General features: G+C 26.4%; 1 protein-coding gene across 3 annotated transcripts in view; it reads right to left on the bottom strand.

Moving 5' to 3' along the window:
- Rim (Rab3 interacting molecule) overlaps positions 1-19004 on the bottom strand; it is a 156216-nt gene that overhangs the window by 45710 nt on the left and 91502 nt on the right. For all 3 annotated transcript variants that reach the window (XM_021145414.4, XM_021145415.4, XM_071187356.2), the window contains one exon: positions 3341-3411. In XM_021145414.4, coding sequence (XP_021001073.1) covers positions 3341-3411 — 71 coding nt within the window. The remainder of the gene's footprint in view (positions 1-3340; positions 3412-19004) is intronic.

Here is a 19004-nt window from a genome sequence, read left to right as displayed (position 1 = left end):
ATGGCTCTTTACGTAGCATGGTTTCGACTAAACAAATACTTCTTAAAAACTTTGGGTACTTATTTCTTCAGGTATATTTGGAAAATTTGACGAGAATTTTTGAATCTGAAACAAGTTTCAAAGGAATTCCTCATTGCAAACAATTATAAAAAATATCGGAAAGTGTCCTCCATCATACTAACCATACAGAAGTTTTAACGTCGCTTGGTTGACTTAACAAATGTTTCTTAAGAAACTTTTAGTACTTATTTCTTCACGTCTATGGATATTTTCGAAAAATTTGAAGCTTACTTCGTAATCTGAAACAAGTGCTAAATGAATTTCTGGTAGGAAAAATTTATAAAAAATTCGCAAAGTATCTTCCTTTATTTTTATATATATGATGTTAACGTAGAATTTTTTGGACTAAAAAATGCTTCTTAAAAATTTTGAGTTCATGTGCTTTGAGATATACGGGTATCTTAGAAAGAATTAACGCTCATTTTTTAATCTTAATCAAGTTTTAAATGAGTTCCTCATTACAAAAAATATATTAAAAAATTCGAAAATCGTCTTTCTTTTCGTCTATTATACTTATAATCTTAACACGTCATTGTTTCGAGGAAACAAATCCCTCTTAAAACTTTTGATTACTTTTTTCTTGACACATATGAGTAGTTTTAGAAAAATTGACTCTCACTTTGTAATCTGGAACAAGTTTATAATGATATCCGCTGTGCAAAAAATTATAAAAAATTAGCAATATATCCTTCATTATGTTAACCATATTAATGCTCTTAACGTAGCATGGTTTGGACTAAACATATGCTTCCTAAAAATTTTGGGCACTTATTTTTTAACATCAATGGGTATTTTTGAGAAATTTGACGCTTACTTTTAATCTGAAACAAGATTCAAATAAAAACTTCATGGCAAAAAATTATAAAAAATTTGCATACTGTGCTTCATTAAGTTAATTATACAGATATACTCTCAATTTGAGTAAACAAAGCTTTCTTATGTTTTGAGTACTTATTTCTTGAAACATATTGATACTTTTGGAAAAAAAGGTGCTTACTTTGTAATCTGAAACATGCTTCAAATGAATTCTTCATAGCAAAAAATTATTAAAAATTCACTAATTGTCCCCCAACATGTAAACTATGTACATGATCCTAACGTCATTTGGTTTAGACAATACAAATGTTTCTTAAGAACTTTTCAGTATTTATTTTCGCTTATCTATGGGTATTTTTTAAAAATTGACACTTACTTTGTTATCTAAAACAAGATTCAAATGAATTTTTCATTGCAAAAAGTTATAAAATATTCGCAAAATGTTCTCCATCATGTTAATTATATACATAATCTTAACGCAACATTGTTTGAACTGAAAATAGTTTCTTAAATTTTTTTTTTTTTTTTACACATCTATGGGTGTTTTTAAAACGTCAGATGCTTTATTGGCCATGCCACCATCTAAACCATGCCACGTTAAGAGCATATTTAACAGCATATTTTGGTTATCATGATTGAGGACACTTTGTGAATTTCTTATACATTTTGGAATGAGTAAACTTGTTTCAGATTTCAAAGTATGGGTAACGTTTTTAAAAAATACCAATATGTTTAAAGATATAAGTACTGAGAATTTTTAAGAAGGATTTTTTTTTTTGAAATGATGAAATCATTTTAAAAGTGTTGCAGATTATAAAGGGTCAAGAAATAAGTACTCAAAACTTTTAAGAATTAATTTTTAGTCCAAATAATACTGAGTTATGAGCATATATTTATAATAGTTAAGGAGGACATTTTACGAATTTTTAATAATTTTTCGCAATGAAAATTTCATTTAAAATTTGCTTCAGATTACAAAGTAAGTGTCCAATGTTTTAAAAATGTCCCTGAATGTGAAGAAATAAGTAATAAAAAATTTTAAGAAGCATTTGTTTAGTCTAAACCATGCTAAGTTAAAAGCATATATATGGTAAACATAATGGAGAACAAGCTACAAATTTGTGCTATGAGAAAATCATTTGAAATTTGTTTCATATTACAAAGTGAGCGTCAATTTTTCCAAAAAGACCCATATACGTCAAGAAATAAGTAAGCAGAAGTTTTAAGAAGGATTTGTTTGCTCAAAGGAATTATGTGTTAAGAGTATATGTTTAATTGACGAAAAAGAAGGCAATTTGTGGATTTTTTTTATCATATTTTTCGATGAGGAATGCATTTGAAACTTGATTAAGATTAAAAAATGAGTGCAAATTTTTTTAAAAATGCCTGTATATGTCAAAAATATGAGCTCAAAATTTTAAAGAAGCAATATTTACTCCAAACAACGCTACGTTAAGAGCATACATATAAAAATAAAGGACAAAGGTGCGAATTGTTTGTAACTTTTTCGGATGAGAAATTCATTTGAAACTTGTTTCAGATTGCAAAGTAACTGTCTAATTTTTCAAAAATACCCATAGATTAGAAGAAATAAGTACTGAAAATTTTTTAAGAATCATTTGTTTAGTCTAAACCATGCGATATTTAGAGCATATAGATGTGTAACATAAAGGAGGACACTTAGCGAAATTGTTTTAATTATTTGCAATAAGGAATTCATTTGAAAATTATTTCAGTTTAAGAATTTATCGTCAAATGTTTTAATAACACCCATAGTTATGAAGAAATAAATACTCAAATTTTTTAAAACGCATTTGTTTAGACCAAACCATGCTACGTAAAGAGCCACGCTACTTCATTTCTAAGAGCTTTTCAGTGAGGATGAACTCTTATCCTTACTGAGGAAGTGGGGTGTAACGCTTATCCTATAGCAATATTTTAAGAGAGGTGATTAACCATAAAAGTGGTGTGTAGAGCTCATTTCTCCTCTACTGGTGTCAAATATATAAGGTGTTCTTTAAATACCGTCTTCAATAAATATTTTTAAAATTCTAGATAGGAAAAGAAAACGCGTTAGGGAAAAGCGATACTTTTAAATCTTAACCAATCATTATCATGAAGGATAATATTTAAAATATTGAATCCAGATTGATTGCTCGATGTAACATTAAGGTGGAATAATCTAATATGTTATCGAAATCCTAGTTATTGATAGGTAATCAAACAGGTTTGGAAGTTTTTAATCTCGCCTTCCATGATCCGAGAGGTTCCGATAAAGTTTTCTTTGTTTTTTCACTGAAATATTAATTCTGAAATATCAAACCCTGTACTACTCACTTTATATTTTAAGTGTATATATTTAAAGAGCTGTGATTATGATTTATATTGTACGTTTATAAATTTTTGTAATTTTACATTTTAAATTTATCTAAACTAAAATAATATTGTAGAAATGGAAACTTACAGCAAGGAACTTTTTAATTTTGGCATCTAGAATGTCTTCTTTCTTCCATTGTGCAGATATAGAATCATCACCTGAAGAAAATTCAATGAAAAAATTTTCATGACTAATTTTAAATGTGATAAATATTTATTTTAATGTATTGAATTATAAATTATGAATTGAGAAAACTAAACCCAATTGCGTATTTCATCTTGTAAGCTTTTGAGTACAGAGTTTTTTGATTTAAGTACACTGTTAGAATTTTTATTCTAAAATTATGGTAAAATAACCGGGAGCAGTCTGTCTATCCAATTAACCGTAAAGTTAACAGTGAAGAACATTTTTTACCTTTACTGCTTTGAAAACTTTTACAACTAATCTGATTAAAAAACCATGAATACTAAATGGTTTTTTAACCATTTACAACTAGCATAGTTTCAAATTTGTAAGAATGAAATTTAACAAGACATTGGAGACAGTTTAGCAGTTTTATGGTGCTGTCATCTATGCGTGAATGAGACAATCGTATTCTAACAACCTAGGGTGACAAATAGGGAAGCGTAGGACACTAAAAACTCTTCATGTGTTGAAGGGAATGAGAGAAATATCGTGTGTCAACGTTGCAATTCTAACCCCTATTCTGTCGGTCATAAGACTTCCAGATTAGACCGCTCGGCTATAATATGTACCCCTCTGCAAAGAACTAAATGGCTTCATTAGGTGGTTCTAGTTGGTGCGATAAAATTCTGGTTGTTTAGCCGTATTAGGTGAAAGCAGTAAATTAATGATTTTTCTCCTAGTTAACAGTTTGAATACCATTTTATTTAAGGTTATTAGACTGTTAATTGTTATTTTGTTTGAAAATGGTAAAATAACAATTAAATAAATTGTTATTTAACCATTTTTTCTGAGAAATTTGTTAGAGTGTAATATATGTTTGCAATGTATATTCGGTAAAATTATTTCGTTTGCAGAGACATTATGATTCATCAAAATAGAATAAACTGATATCTCTTGATGTTTTTATTACAAACTGAAGTAAAAAGTCTTATGTAATCTGCTATCGGAATATATATTGGAGAAACCAATGGAGATACTATTTCTTTCTTGTTTTGACGAATCATAACATCCAAACAAACGAATTTTTGCTTTCGTATTTATTTTTTGCACATATCTACCTTTACAAAAAAATAGCGTTTTTGAGAATGTTTTGAGGTCGACAGGTGTAAAAATATACACCTGAATCAGAAATGAGGTTATGCTTTGCACAAAAAATAACCTCGGCCATAAACTTCAATTGCAACCTCATTCACACCTCATAAAACCAACATTATATGTAGCTTACTTTTAAATGAAATTGGGTGAATTTATTGACACCTCAAATATACCTGTTTGCTTGAAGTGTAGAAAAATTAACACGTACCCCTTAAAAACAACCTTTCTAAGCTGCTTGCTCTGAGGTAGATTTCTACTAACCTAAACTGTGATTGAAAACAATTCTTGAACCTTGGTTTTAAACCTAGGGAGGTTGATTTTTTGTGGTTGTTTTTTAAGTCAACTTCAAATAAATCTCAAATCAATATTAACATCTCAAAAAAAAAATTAGCTCAAAAACCTTTAAGTTCTGTCAGAGCGCTTGACACTCAACTTTTTTTTAAAGAAAAAATAAAACAATGGGCATTTTTTCATTTAATAGAAAGCTGGGTCAACGCACTCACCGATTTTGAATTAGAATAGAATGTGGTGGAAAAGCAATAGAGCAAAATGAACGTCTGTGTTGGAAAAATGCGTAATGAAATGTTAAAATATTTTATTATGAGCATAAGATTTAACGAGGAAAATTTGAATAAATATTTAGTTTTATGTTACGGATCAAGTTATTTAGGAGGGTCTGTTTATTTATTATTTATTTATTTATTTCTTACATATGTAAAAGGTGTCACTGTACATATTGCTTAGGTCCCTATCTATTTGTTATAAACGAGATCGACCATATTACGTATACACAAACGTATGGTTTATCATTTTTTTAAAAATAAGTTTTGTTTAAAAAATTTACTTTTGAACAGAACAAAGAAGGACAAAACCACGAAAAACAGAAATAGAAATTGATAATATCAATATTTTGTTAATAAAATATTGTTAAATACTAACTAAAATATTGTTGTTACTAAGTTAAAATAAGTTTAAATTTTATGACATTCATTATCTGTCTCTCAAAGTTCACAATAGCCATAATGTATGCATTGCATATACTTAGAATGTTATGATTTCATGACTACTTATTATTTTTATGAGAAGATCAGCGTATAGATCATATTAATATCTCCATATTCTTATTCTGAAACGCAGGGTAACTTTATAACACTTCTTTAATTTATTTTGTTATTTCTTAAAAATTTCAATGTAAAATTCTGAATGTATTTAAAAAAATATATTAAATATTTTAAAAGTGATATAGATGAAACTTTAGTCAGTAAGGAAAATATTAAAAAAATGTTTTATGAGGGCACAAAATCACCACCTCACGTTAGATGACTTTGTGCCTTAATATCTACAAAAACTTTTATTCCAGCACATGGTAAACTTCCTTGTTATCACAAATGCATTTTTTAAATTTCTCAAACATTATTGCCTTTCAAATTGTAATTTTTTTTAAAACAAATTAGAGGATAAACAAAATAAAATTATTAAATTAGTTGCTGTAATTATGTTTACTAATATTATTGTTATTTATTCTATTATAATAAAAGTTTTATTAATATTGTTAATTAAATTATTATTCATGATGAAGCAGTAAAATCAACATTGAATAACAACTACAAGCATCATACATGAGTACAATTTGCTTATATGTTGAACAAAAACATAGTACGCACAATTTGGTCCTGGTATTTTTGTATCGGATGATACTGTTTCATTTATTTTAATCTCTTTTACTGGTGTTAGAACATCAGAAAAATCTGCATTGTATTCACAATCATCATTACTGATGAACACATAACCAAAACTTGACACTAAGGCAATAAGAATCAAACAGAAAAACAATCAACAGACGAACAATCAAATGACAATTTTATGTGGATCAATAATAAAAAGATATCACAGAAATGACAGCATTTTAACAGTTCAAAAATACTAAGACACTCAAAAACCTTTTCACATTCTTTTCTTTATTCTAGCTATAACAAAAAAAATCATTTAATACGTGAACTTGATTGGCATTAAGTCACTCTAGTTTACGATAATATAATATAATATAATATAATATAATATAATATAATATAATATAATATAATATAATATAATATAATATAATATAATATAATATAATATAATATAATATAATATAATATAATATAATATAATATAATATAATATAATATAATATAATATAATATAATATAATATAATATTGCACAGCATTTTCCGCACTGTTAAATATACAACTGTCTATTAACATTAAGTGAAATTTAGGGATTATTCTTCTATAGCGCTTAAGCTTTGATCTATCTCACAAATACAGTCAGTCGTGTATTAATATGTAAATCAGTATTAGGTGAGAACGATAACGCTTGAGAGAAGTTCTTTACGCTTAGAACTTCCAAGCACACCCTTAACATGCTGACTTCAAACTTCGATAGAACTTGTCATAGGCAGGCACATATTACGTATTCCAAAATTAGATGACAAAGCATCATCTATGGAACTACACATTATCACTATTATTGGGAGAGAATTAAATTTATCAGGATGTTCTTGAAATGAAAACAATTAGTTTTATATGTGAAAGTAAAATGTAAATGAACATTTAAAGAATATTTATTGTATGAATGAACAAAAAAAGATGATAATTTATTGGATCCTTTTCAGATCCTTGGCTGAATAAATGTAAGTAAGAAAGTCTAATATAAATGCCCAATATATTTTTCTAAATACTTCTATTCAAGCTCTACATTGTACAGTGTGTAAAAAATAAGCAACGGGACATATGAATATCTTTTGACCGAATTGATGAATTTTCACTTGCTAACTTTTAATGGTTCGAGGAAATCTGACTTGTGATAAGTGTTTTGAGGAGATGGTATTTCAAAATGAAATAATTAAAATGAATTTTCTCTAAATAAATACACATTTTTCTCACAAAGATACGGATTCTTGAGGCTCTAATGAGGTAAAATAGTTTAATCTTATGAACAGTCGTAAAATAGTTTAATCTTAAGTTGGAACCCTTCGATTTCATTGTATTGTTTTTGCACGTTTCACCAGGTATCTTAAGGTGACTAATGTAAAAACATGATTTGAACAAAATGTTCTAAATTGAGTTTATTATAAATTTCAATTTCGTGTATTTTTAGCTTTCTAAAAATGCTCTACTTTTGTATGTACTTAAATTATTTACAAAGTTATAGCAGTTTTTCTGCGAAATGATGACAGTGGATAGACTAATGATTTTAAGTTTTTAATGCGTTTATCTCAAAATCAGATTTTTTTTCACATTTTGCGCCTTTCACATTTTACATTGTCTACAAGTTTATGATTATAGAACACATGTTTTGAGCTACAGATTTAGAGAAAAAAGTAGAATTTTATTTTTTATGTATGTTTTTTCACAAAGACAAGTGCGGAAATTTTGAAAAATTTCTGCTTTAAAAAATTCTGCAGAAATTTCTGCTTCAGCTACATTGATCCCTAACTCAGTAATATATGCACTTGCTTTCAAGATAATAATTCAAAACATAGTTAATTGCCTTCTAAATAAAATTCTCAAAGAATTTTTTTGTTTTCAGCGATAAAATTTTTTTTACAGTGTTTCGTATATGCAAAAAAATCCCTTATGCATATACCATTTAAGGAAATAATAAAAATACAGATATTTTTTTTACTGGTTTTGTAAGTTTTTACACATAATAAAGCAAATAAACTAGTTTTTAAAAATTTAGATTAATATTTCAAAAAAGAAGTACCTTAAATCATTTAAGTGAAATAAAACCTTTTTGCATAAAATTATTTAACCAACTTAATCAAAACTAAGAGAATACAAAAATATTTTTTTTCGGATTATTTATAACTACTTAATTTAATTATGATCAAAAAGAAATTGATTTGTTAGACATATAAGTTTTTACATCACTTTAAACAGTGTAATTTTAGTGGAATCTAAAATTAGAGTTGAATCATTTGGAAAGTTCTTGAAGAATGAAAACTATTATATCGATAATTATTTCATTTTTTAGAACTATTACATAAAATTTTTTTTGTATTTTGTCGTTTATTACATTGCTTAAAATGAGATTAAAACTTGTATGTCTAAAGAATCAAATATTTAAATTAATTATTAAAAGATAAGTAACATCAAAAAATAATATGAATATTATATAATACTATATTATAATGTATATTATAATTTATATATCTATCTATATAAATTATCCATAGATAATTTATATAGATAAATAGCTGGTCCGATATATAATATCTATATATAATATATATATGGATGGATTATCTGTGGAAAAGTTTTACAGTTGCATGATTTTTCTTAAAAAAGTAGAAAAAAATGGCAAAATACATAAAGAGTTAAATTATTACCAAACGAAAAATAACAAGAACTTGGAATAACTCAACCTTTTTTCAAAATATTGTTTATCAATGACAACAACAATTTTCAAAAAGACAATGTTCAACGTTGTGCTTTCGTGTAGGTTCACTTTTAAAATAATTCAGAATTGCTGATCATCCTGCTGTTTTTTTTAAAATTTAAGTTGGCAATATTTAATTGCATTATTTAAACACTCTTAATACTTGTTACTTGCAGCGTAAGACAATCTATACACTAAAAATTTTTGGATCAAATTACGATATAAAGTAAGTGCATTATCTCTTTAAGTGCATCATCCGTAAAATTCATTATACCTAAAAACCCATTTCTGCAGTAAAATATCATACAGTAATTTTTATGGAAATATTAATTAAATAGAATGGTTCAGTGACTTTACAGTAATTATTGCTGTAAAAATTACGGTAAATCAGATTTTTTGTTCAGCAATATGTTCCTGTAGAAATAGATTCTGTGGTAAAAAGTACAGGCACTCAGGGTGCCGGTACCTTTTACTGTAACTTGAATCGAAACTTTTTATACTACATCGTTACTACATCGGTTATAGTTTTCCAGGTGTACATTTTTTAAAAAAAAACTAATTTCAATGCTTTCAATTTTATATAATCTTTTACAGAAATACGCAACTTAATGTTGCTATCATGAATAACCATAGACTCAAAAAATAATTCCTTAAAAATACTATTTTAACTTTAAAACTGATACTTTTAGTTAAATTTAGGATTCTTAGACTCATAAATTTACTTTATCTTAAAGAATATTTTAGTAAAAAGAGTAGATAACTCAAAGATTCCCTGAAGGTTTTTAGGAAGACGGAGGAAAATTTATTTTTGCATCCCTCTGGAACATAAGAATTTTTATGATGTAGAAGCTACCAGAAAACTTTTTTTTAAAATTATAGTATATATTTGTGAATATCTTTATCAAGGAATTTTTAAATAGATTTTAAAATGGTTGGAAAATCTATGCGTCAGATTGTAAAATTTAGCTTAAATAAAAACTTGTGAATAAAATTGGTAATTCGGAAACATGTCATGTGGTTTTTTACAATGGCCTGGACAGTGTTTTCACTTCCTTTTTACCCTCCATTCACTTCGCATAAGTTTATAATTCAAACAAAGAATATTTATTTCAATGGACGTTTGACTTGATTTTAACAGAAAAAAATTTTAGTTTCTCTTGTTCTGCATTTTCATCTTTATTTTTTTTTTAATTATTTAATTTACTACGGTTACTACTTTAAATTACTGCGGTTTCTTAATATTTTTTTTCACTTTTATTTTCCATTTTTCGTTAGTAACTTTAAGCTTTATATTTCAAATCATTTTTTGTTTCACCTCATTTATGTCTCGCAAGTCTTGAGAATAGGTACCTATTTTTGAACGCTTGAAACAGGTAAACTTTTAGCCAATGAAGCCTTTTAATCGAGTATAACCTTACTACTTCAGAGATGAAGTTTTTTAATCGAGTATAACCTTTTCAATTATTTATTTAATACTTTTGTCTGTTAAGATAATTATTTCCTGAACAAATTCGGTTAAACACTCCAGAAAAAAAATTTACATATAGAAAAACTTATCCAAGGTGAACAAGTCTCTGGTATCTTAGACTATCGTATGTTGTATCATGAATGTTACGTAGTATAACACAAATTTTGAATTATTTTCCTTTAAACTTGTTAGTTGATAGAATTTGAATATTTATGCATTTAATATTTGTTTTTCATGCACCCTGCATAAGCTGAAAGGAATCAAGTTTTTCAAAATCACAATATTTCAAAAATTTATTGCCTAAGTACTTTTTTTACATATTGTGTGTGGCAAAAACGGATATATATTTGTGATAATTGATATTGTATATACCCTATAAACATAGTAGTTTAAACTTTTATGCATTTTAGTCTTATGATTTCTGAAAAAAATATACAATTTTGAAAACTAACTTAAATAAGAATGAATAATGGTGTATCATTTTAGATTTTTTTCGGTCATTTTCAGGAGACATTATCTGACTTAATACATAATTAAAACACTTAATTAATATTTCAGCCTGTCGATGAATTACTTAAAATGTTATATAACTTCCTTTGCAGCTGTCTCTCAAAAGTTAATTTATCAAATAATTAATTACGAGCTTAAATAATTTTTGAATTAATTACTAGACTAATGTTAAAAAGTTCTGGAAAAGTATTTAATGATTGAATTATATCGAAGAGGTTTTGGTTTTTAGATTTTGAATATTATTATTTTCTAAATATAAAGATCTTATAATCTTGAAACTATGGGAGATTATATATATTAAGCTTAGTTTTCAACGTATAATATCGACGGATAAAAATTGTTGGTACATACATGGTATGTAAATATTAAATGCAACCTAAATAAATGTAGAAAAGTGTTGTGCCCTGAACCACATTTACAGTGAGCAAGAAAATAATCGAAAAACCCTTAGTAACTTTTGATCTAATAATCGGATCTTCATGTTAAAGAAATCAATCTTAATGGGCGAAATGAAATATGCTTTTTAGTTACTGCAGGCGATATTTTAAGCTTCGAAATCAGACACCGAAAACACGTTTCTGACTCCCAAAATATAGGGGGTAGCTGCTATCTGGGAGATATGGTTTCTATAAATCATTAGAGCGGATCTATAAATCATTTAGACCCCTTAATGTTAATTATACTTTTTGCGCATTTCAACTTATCTTGAGAACTTTTTAAGCAAATTGGAAAATTTATGCTCATAATTATAAAATTTGTTTATGAAAAGATAATTTCATACAAAATATAATTTTAGTAAATATTTATCATTTTATTTAATAAAAGTAGAAAAATTTTTGAATTGCAAGGTATACAGTTTTTTCATCACTTAACGTATGCAATTTCAAATGGCAGAGTACAAATTTTGAGTGAAATCGGTTTTAATAGTAACTAAGAAAATGAATTTTGAAAAAGTCTCATTTTCAAAATTCTGGAGGGATATACATAATGAAAGATACTGCAGTATGAGTACAATTTAAACGAAAATAATTTTTACAATACTGTATGATAGAAATGATAGAATATTAAATTTTGACAGAATAGTAATGCTACAATTTTAACATTTAATTGCAGCATTTCGATGTTTCAATTCAAACACGAAATTTTTTAAGAGACTATTTTATGATATAAATTATAGAATATATGAAGTTGAGACAGTAGAATAGTGTAACAATTTAAATGAAACTAATTTTAAGGTGACTTTATGATATAAATGATAAATATGAATTTGAGACATTACAGAGTAAATGAAAGTAATTTTAAGAATGCTTAAATTTTTACAAGAATTTAACTGAAATTGTGTTGCATGTTATAGCTTAATAAAACAGGAGAAAGTGTGTATAAGATCTTTGGCTGATTTTAAGTCATAAATAACTTTTCGGTTTTATGTTTAACAATTATTATTTTATTTCAGAAAATGCATTGATAAAAGACAATGGAGTTGAAATGCTACCCATCAGTCGTAAAATTTAGCACATTTTCAAAATTTTCAAGTAGAAAGCTATATATTTTATGGAGTAGGCAATCAATTTAAAATTATATAATTGTCGTAATGGCTGTTTCCAATTGAACTATTTTATGATTACTTTATTTTAGCATAGTTATTTTTCAAATTCTACTAAACGAATTGAACGAAAGATTTTAATGCCATTATTTTACATAAATAAATATAAATGAATATTTCTATTTTATGATTTAACAATTTCTATTTTTTAATGACAAGCAGAAATGAGTTTTAAAATGACAAACTATATCAAAATGCATTTACTTTTGAGTAATATTTTTGTATTGAAATAATCAATTCATTTTAAAAGAATATTAGATGTAACATAAACAAATAAAAAGTTCATTCTTTCGAGGAAAATGATCAATATATATAATATTAGTAATTCAAAATGTTTAGATTTGAATATTTCTTCAAAAAATATGTAGATTGATATTTAAATTTTTAAGAAAAAATCTGCTCTCCTCCGCATCCCACTATATAGTTTGGAGAGAACTTTCTGAAACAACGAATGCTTTAAGAAAAATAGTTCAGAAATGATACATGCCGTATAATTTCATTTTTGAGCCAAATCTGAATTCTTTTTTTGTTGAACAGATTAAGCTTTTTCACTCATTACAAACAACGAGTTTCAGTTGATTATTGTGAACCGTCAACATTGTTTATTTTAAAACATCCCTTGTTAATTCCCCTTAATAATCCCTTGTTAAGGGAAAAAGCACACTCTGAATATTTTTTTTTTAACTAAGCAATTTGATTTCACGTATTACAATGCATAGTTTGAATGAAGTCTGACTAACAAAGAAGGTACCTTGTCATTCGCAAAACAAGCCTTCCTTGTATTATTTTTTTTAGTAATAAATACAAAATATTTTGTCAACTTTGCGTTGGTTGCAAAGTTATAAACTTGTGAAAATGTACGTTAGAGTAATAAAATTTTTAAAAGAAAGCAAAAATTAAAATTACTTGATAATAAATTTTTTTTTGAAAAATTCATTTCATATGGCTTACTGCTAAAATAATTCAGGAAATAAATAATAAATTATTATATATAAATAATAAATTATTAGAAATCTTATAAAATTCAGAATTTTGCTGGAACTTTTTGAATTACTTGATAGATTTTTTTCTTTTTCGATTGAACAATGTTCGAGAAAAAGTTTTTACTCAGGGTGCAGCGTTTTTTGCGTTCTGTACAAACGCAATAAATTTCATTGCAATTTTGTTTAAAAAAAATTCAAAATCAGAAGCATTTCTTTTATTAAAATTAACGTAATTCGAAACATAGTTGATTGCCTTTTAAATAAAAAGTTTTTACTCAGGGTGCAGCGTTTTTTGCGTTCTGTACAAACGCAATAAATTTCATTATAACTCTTTTTAAAAATAATTAAAAATCAGAATCATTTCTTTTATTAAAATTAACGCGTTTAGTTTAAAATACGCGTTAAATAGATATTTTTATTTGGATAGAATATTATAGAATATATAGAAAGATTTTTGAATCCTATTTTTTTTAAAGTAAAAATAAAGTCATTTAAAGTTTTATTATAAAATGGGCCCAAATCTTATTTAATAAGGGTTTAAACCAGTATTTCTTGATTTAAATGAGCGTGAAAAAACATAAATTTTGTATCATTTGGGCCTAAAATGAAATATAGGGAACATTCATTAGTTGTAACAAACTCTGATATTTCGTATTTATTTACTTCAAATTATTAACGAAATATTCTATATTTCCGTTTATTATGTATCGAAAATAAATATTGAAAACAAGTTCAAAACTATTTAGCAGTTAAAAGCTTGGTTTGATTTTTAAAGTGGAAATATATATAGTAAAATGGTTTGAGCTCTCAAACAAGATGCTCATTATCAAGAAGAACAGATACTGAAAACAAAATAAGTAAGAAATAAGGGAAGGAACGAATGCTCGTAGGGGAAAAGATGGAAAATTTAGCTTTTAATTTTTTTCAATGTTATAACTTCCAAGCTATATCATTAAACAATTAAAAAAAGTTGTTTCAATTAGAACTGAGCAATTAAGAATATTGTTTTGACAATTTTTTGTTGTCAAATGTATTATTTTTTTTGCTTCCAGTTTTAAATTTTGGCCAATTAACTTTGTAATTGAAGCTATCAATGTTAAAAGGGGGTATTTTGCAAATTGGCACTTTCCAGAAAAACCAACAAAAAAACTGTGTCAATTGATTAAAGATTGCTTTATATGCTTCCAAATTATTGAATTCTCTTCTTTAGGCAGGCTAGAAAATTACTCGGTATTTGATAATCGGTTAATGATATTTCAAAGCCCACAAAAATTTTATTTTCGTATGAATGTTACAAACCTCCTTTTAAGATTAACCGCTTCAACTTTTTATTCATCTAAATATCTCTTTGATAATGTATTTTCACACGTTTTTTGTTTTAATTTATTCTGCGATAAATTTTTCACGGAATATTATAAATACTCTGCAAATAATAATATTAAAAATATTTCTTGTTTTGATAGTACCGCAGTGCACAAAATAAAAAGATGATCACCAATAAAACTTGAAGTTACGAAAGAACAAATGAACTTAGCTATTTCGTAGTTTAAAGTTTTGAAATCAGACACAAAAACTTAATTTATCTAAATAAGCATAACTTTTTCTGGTGGATTTGGATTCTTAACTCTCAAAATATGGAGAGTAGCCGTAATCTATAAAACACACAATCCTCTTACGAAAGTGGACAAGTCAACTTTTAACAGGCAAAAGTGCTGTTAAAAGTTTGAACCCCTAATGTTAATTTCATGTTTTGCAATATCTCGAGATCTTTTTAAGAGATTAGAAAAAAATTTTCAAACAATTAGAAAGTTCATTTTTACGAAGAAAAATTCATGTAAAAGCTCATTTTGGAAAATTATTTGTTATGCATTATGAAATTATGATACAATAACTAAAGAATTTTGAATTGTTAAGTATAAAAATTTTTTAAATTTTTTGAAGTATGCATTTTTAAATAACAAGAAATAAAATTTAGATGAAACCAGTCAAATAGTTCTTGAGAAATCAAATTTTTCAATATATTATTTTTATTCTAAAACTAATGAACTTCCTTTTGCAATTTATATAAAGGCATTGTATAAACAAAGCACAGATTGTTTTTTTTTCATTTGGTCCTAATTAAAGTGTAATCATAAAGAACATCTTTTATGGCATATTTTTAATGGAAACACAGTTATCTCTATTTATTGATAGGAAAGTTCTTTAACTAAGAAAATATTTTATACTTATTTTTTCCTTATAAAAAAGAAAAGAATAATAATTATTTTAATCACAGATCATTTTTTTTTTCGTATGACGCAAACAGAAAATCTCGAATACCTTTTTTTCTTTTTCTACTTCGCAAGAATGCTAAAAAAAAAACATAATACTAGGTTAAGTTACGAAAAAAAGTGAGAGGGGGAAATATTTCTGCGTAGGTATTTCAAGTGTCTTGCAAAGATACTTAGAAAATATTTTTACTGTATGCAGTTAAATTAATATAGGAGGAGATTCTTAAATTTTAATTCAAAATTCGTTTTCATCGAGAATTTATTTATTTTTTTTTTGGGGGGGGGGAGGAAATAGGATAAAAAGTCTTAATTTGATGCTTTTTTGGGAACAGTGCAGAAATCAATTAAGTATTTTGTCATTATTAACCGTCTATAAAATTTGTTGTTACAAGTATCGGGATGTTTGGTAAACGACATTTTATTTTGAAAATGTCATAATTTTTTTTTTTTATAAATGCAAAAAAAAACAGTTTTATTAGAACAAAATACACATAATTTTTCCCCATTTAAATTATATTTTTTTTACAAATATTAAAAAAAAAATTTATTAACTTTTGATTTTTTAAAATCAAACTCAGGAAAAAAGTGTGGTCACAACTACCAGAAAATGGTAAAACTTGTAGTGATTTCGGTAAAATTACCAATAAAATATGGCATTAAAATATGTAATAAAATTTAGTAAATGCGTTAAAATTTGCTAACTTTATCATGACACATTAGAAAATAGTATAAAAGCTGATAATTCGGTTAATTATAGTTTTCAATTTTGCATTTTTTACGTAATTTGTAGTAATACGAACTTTAATTTTGAGAATCAGAATTTCTAATAAACCGTTACCATATATCTGAAAAATTATCGAACGTATAGTTTAAATACCGTATATTTGGGGTTTTATTACCAGAATTAAGTTCTTTTCTGCCAGAAATATAACTCACTGTAAAAACTGTGATGTAATGCTATCCGAATTTGGTGTTAAAAAACTCGAAAAATTATTTGAATAATTACTTTATTTCAAATTAATACCGAATCAAATGTTCTCACACGCATCAAAGGATGTAGTTAAATTTTAACACTAATAATTGATTAAAGCTTACACCAATTTGCAGCTCATTGATGAAGGAGGTTGTCTTTTGGGAACTCCGTAAGTTTGGCAAATGTATGTATAGTTAAAATATTTGGCTAAATTCTTTTGGGAAAAGATAGAAGTGCCTGTTTTAAGCTTATAGCAAATGCTTTTGGACCATTATTGGAAGTTTAAAGACGAATAATTGTGCAATTTCAAGATAGAGAATCTATGGCAGTCAAGATGGCTGTTTGTATACATGAAGAATTTGAATATCCTCTTTTTACGGTTACATGACAGTTTTGATTGAATATGGTAAAATAGCAATAAAATAAATTGCTATTTAACCATTTTTACCGAGAAAGTTCTAACAGTGTTGAAGATTTTTTTAAGTTTAGTAACTGGAAGTGGTCTGAATATTTTCAATGTGAGTTCTTCTTGTCGGATTGATTTGACAAACTACTCATATAAACTTTTATTTGCATAAACCTATCAATTATATATAAAACAATTTCGTAATATTTAATTTCGATTAGTTTTGGTTTTATTGGAACTTTTATTAATATTCTGTCAGTTCTGAGTGAATATTTGATACACCATCTCATTTTATTTTAAGAAATATTAAAAACATGCAACCTAAATTTATGATTCTTGCTATATATTCAATCGTAAAAGTAACATTCTTTATATGTATCATTACTGTAAGATAAATTTTAGTGTTACCGAATAGCAAACATCGGGGTGGCTACTTTACGCCAACTACTGTAAGAAAACATTCTAGGTGTTACACTACAAGAGGAACTATCCTTGGTTTAAGATGTAGTAGAACAGTTAGTGAAACACCACTTTGGTGTAACGTATTTTCCACCAGTTTTGAATTGCAGACAAGTAGAAATGTTTTAAAATGCATAAGAATACGGTAAGTTTAAAGATTTTTTTCCTTGACGTTCTCACGAAATGTTTTGAAAAAATTACGAAACTTCTTTCTTACACTGAAAATAATACTGCGTGAACTCTTGGTAAAATTCTCAAGTTTGGAAATTGAAGTTCTTTTAATAAATTTGAACTTTTTAAATGAAAGTCGTAAAGTTCCTTTTACAACTCGTTAAGATATTTTTTTTATTTGCAGTTTATTTTTGTTAGTAAACAAAAAAAAATATTTTTAACATAAGCAAGCAGAACCATAAAATTAAAAGCATGCTAAAAGTTAATTAAGACGAAAAAAAACTGAAATGTGATTAATAGCACTTTTCAAAAAGTTGCCTCTTATCTATTTATTGCACGGACTTTGAACATTTTCTTTTTTGCAAAAGCATAGTTAGTGATTTTTACTTCTAATATTATTTTACATTCTTTTAAAAGTAATTGAAAGAATTTGAATTGGAACTTAACTGAATCGGACTACGGATTAAACCATAGTATTATATTAAGATATCTGTCTACAGATAAATTTATCCTATAATAAACTACTAAATGAACTAATTTAATAACGAAACTCTTGAAAATATTCAGGCCACTTCCAGTTACTAAACTTAAAATACCTTCAACACTATTGTAGATTTCTCGTTAAAAATGATTAAATAACAATTTATTTAATTGCTATTTTACCATATTCAACCAAAACTGTCAAGTAACCATAAAAAAAGGATATTCAAACTGTTAAGTGTCAGACATTGATTTTTTTTTTTACCTGCAACGATTAAACAACCAAAATTCTATCCGCGCAGATTAGGCTCACCTTATGATGCCATTTTGTTCCATATCACTGAGTACATACTGTAGCTGAGACAGCTAATCGGTCAATCTCATGACTGACTTAACAGGGACTCGAATCCAAGCATTGATACCACAATATTTCTTCCATTCCTCCAGTGCATGAGAAGTTTCAAGTGTCATACACTCTTCAAGCTGTAACCCTCGACTAATGGAATACTGAACAATCAGTCACGCATAAATGGCGCAGCACCCACAAATCTCAAATGTCCGTTTAAATTTCATTTTTACGGTTTCGAAACCATGCTAATTGTAAATGGTTACAAAACCACATAGTTTTGTATTCAAGGTTATTTAACCACAAAATTTGTAAACATTCTTAAAGCCGTAACGGTAAAAAAATGTTCCTAACAATAAACGTTATGGTTAATT

This window comes from Parasteatoda tepidariorum, chromosome 11 (assembly GCF_982258835.1).
Source record: "Parasteatoda tepidariorum strain Cologne lab strain chromosome 11, Ptep-v5.0, whole genome shotgun sequence".
Classification (NCBI taxonomy): Eukaryota; Metazoa; Arthropoda; class Arachnida; order Araneae; family Theridiidae; genus Parasteatoda; species Parasteatoda tepidariorum.
Note: the sequence above shows the minus strand (reverse complement) of the source record. Positions and strands in the feature narration are given on the sequence as shown.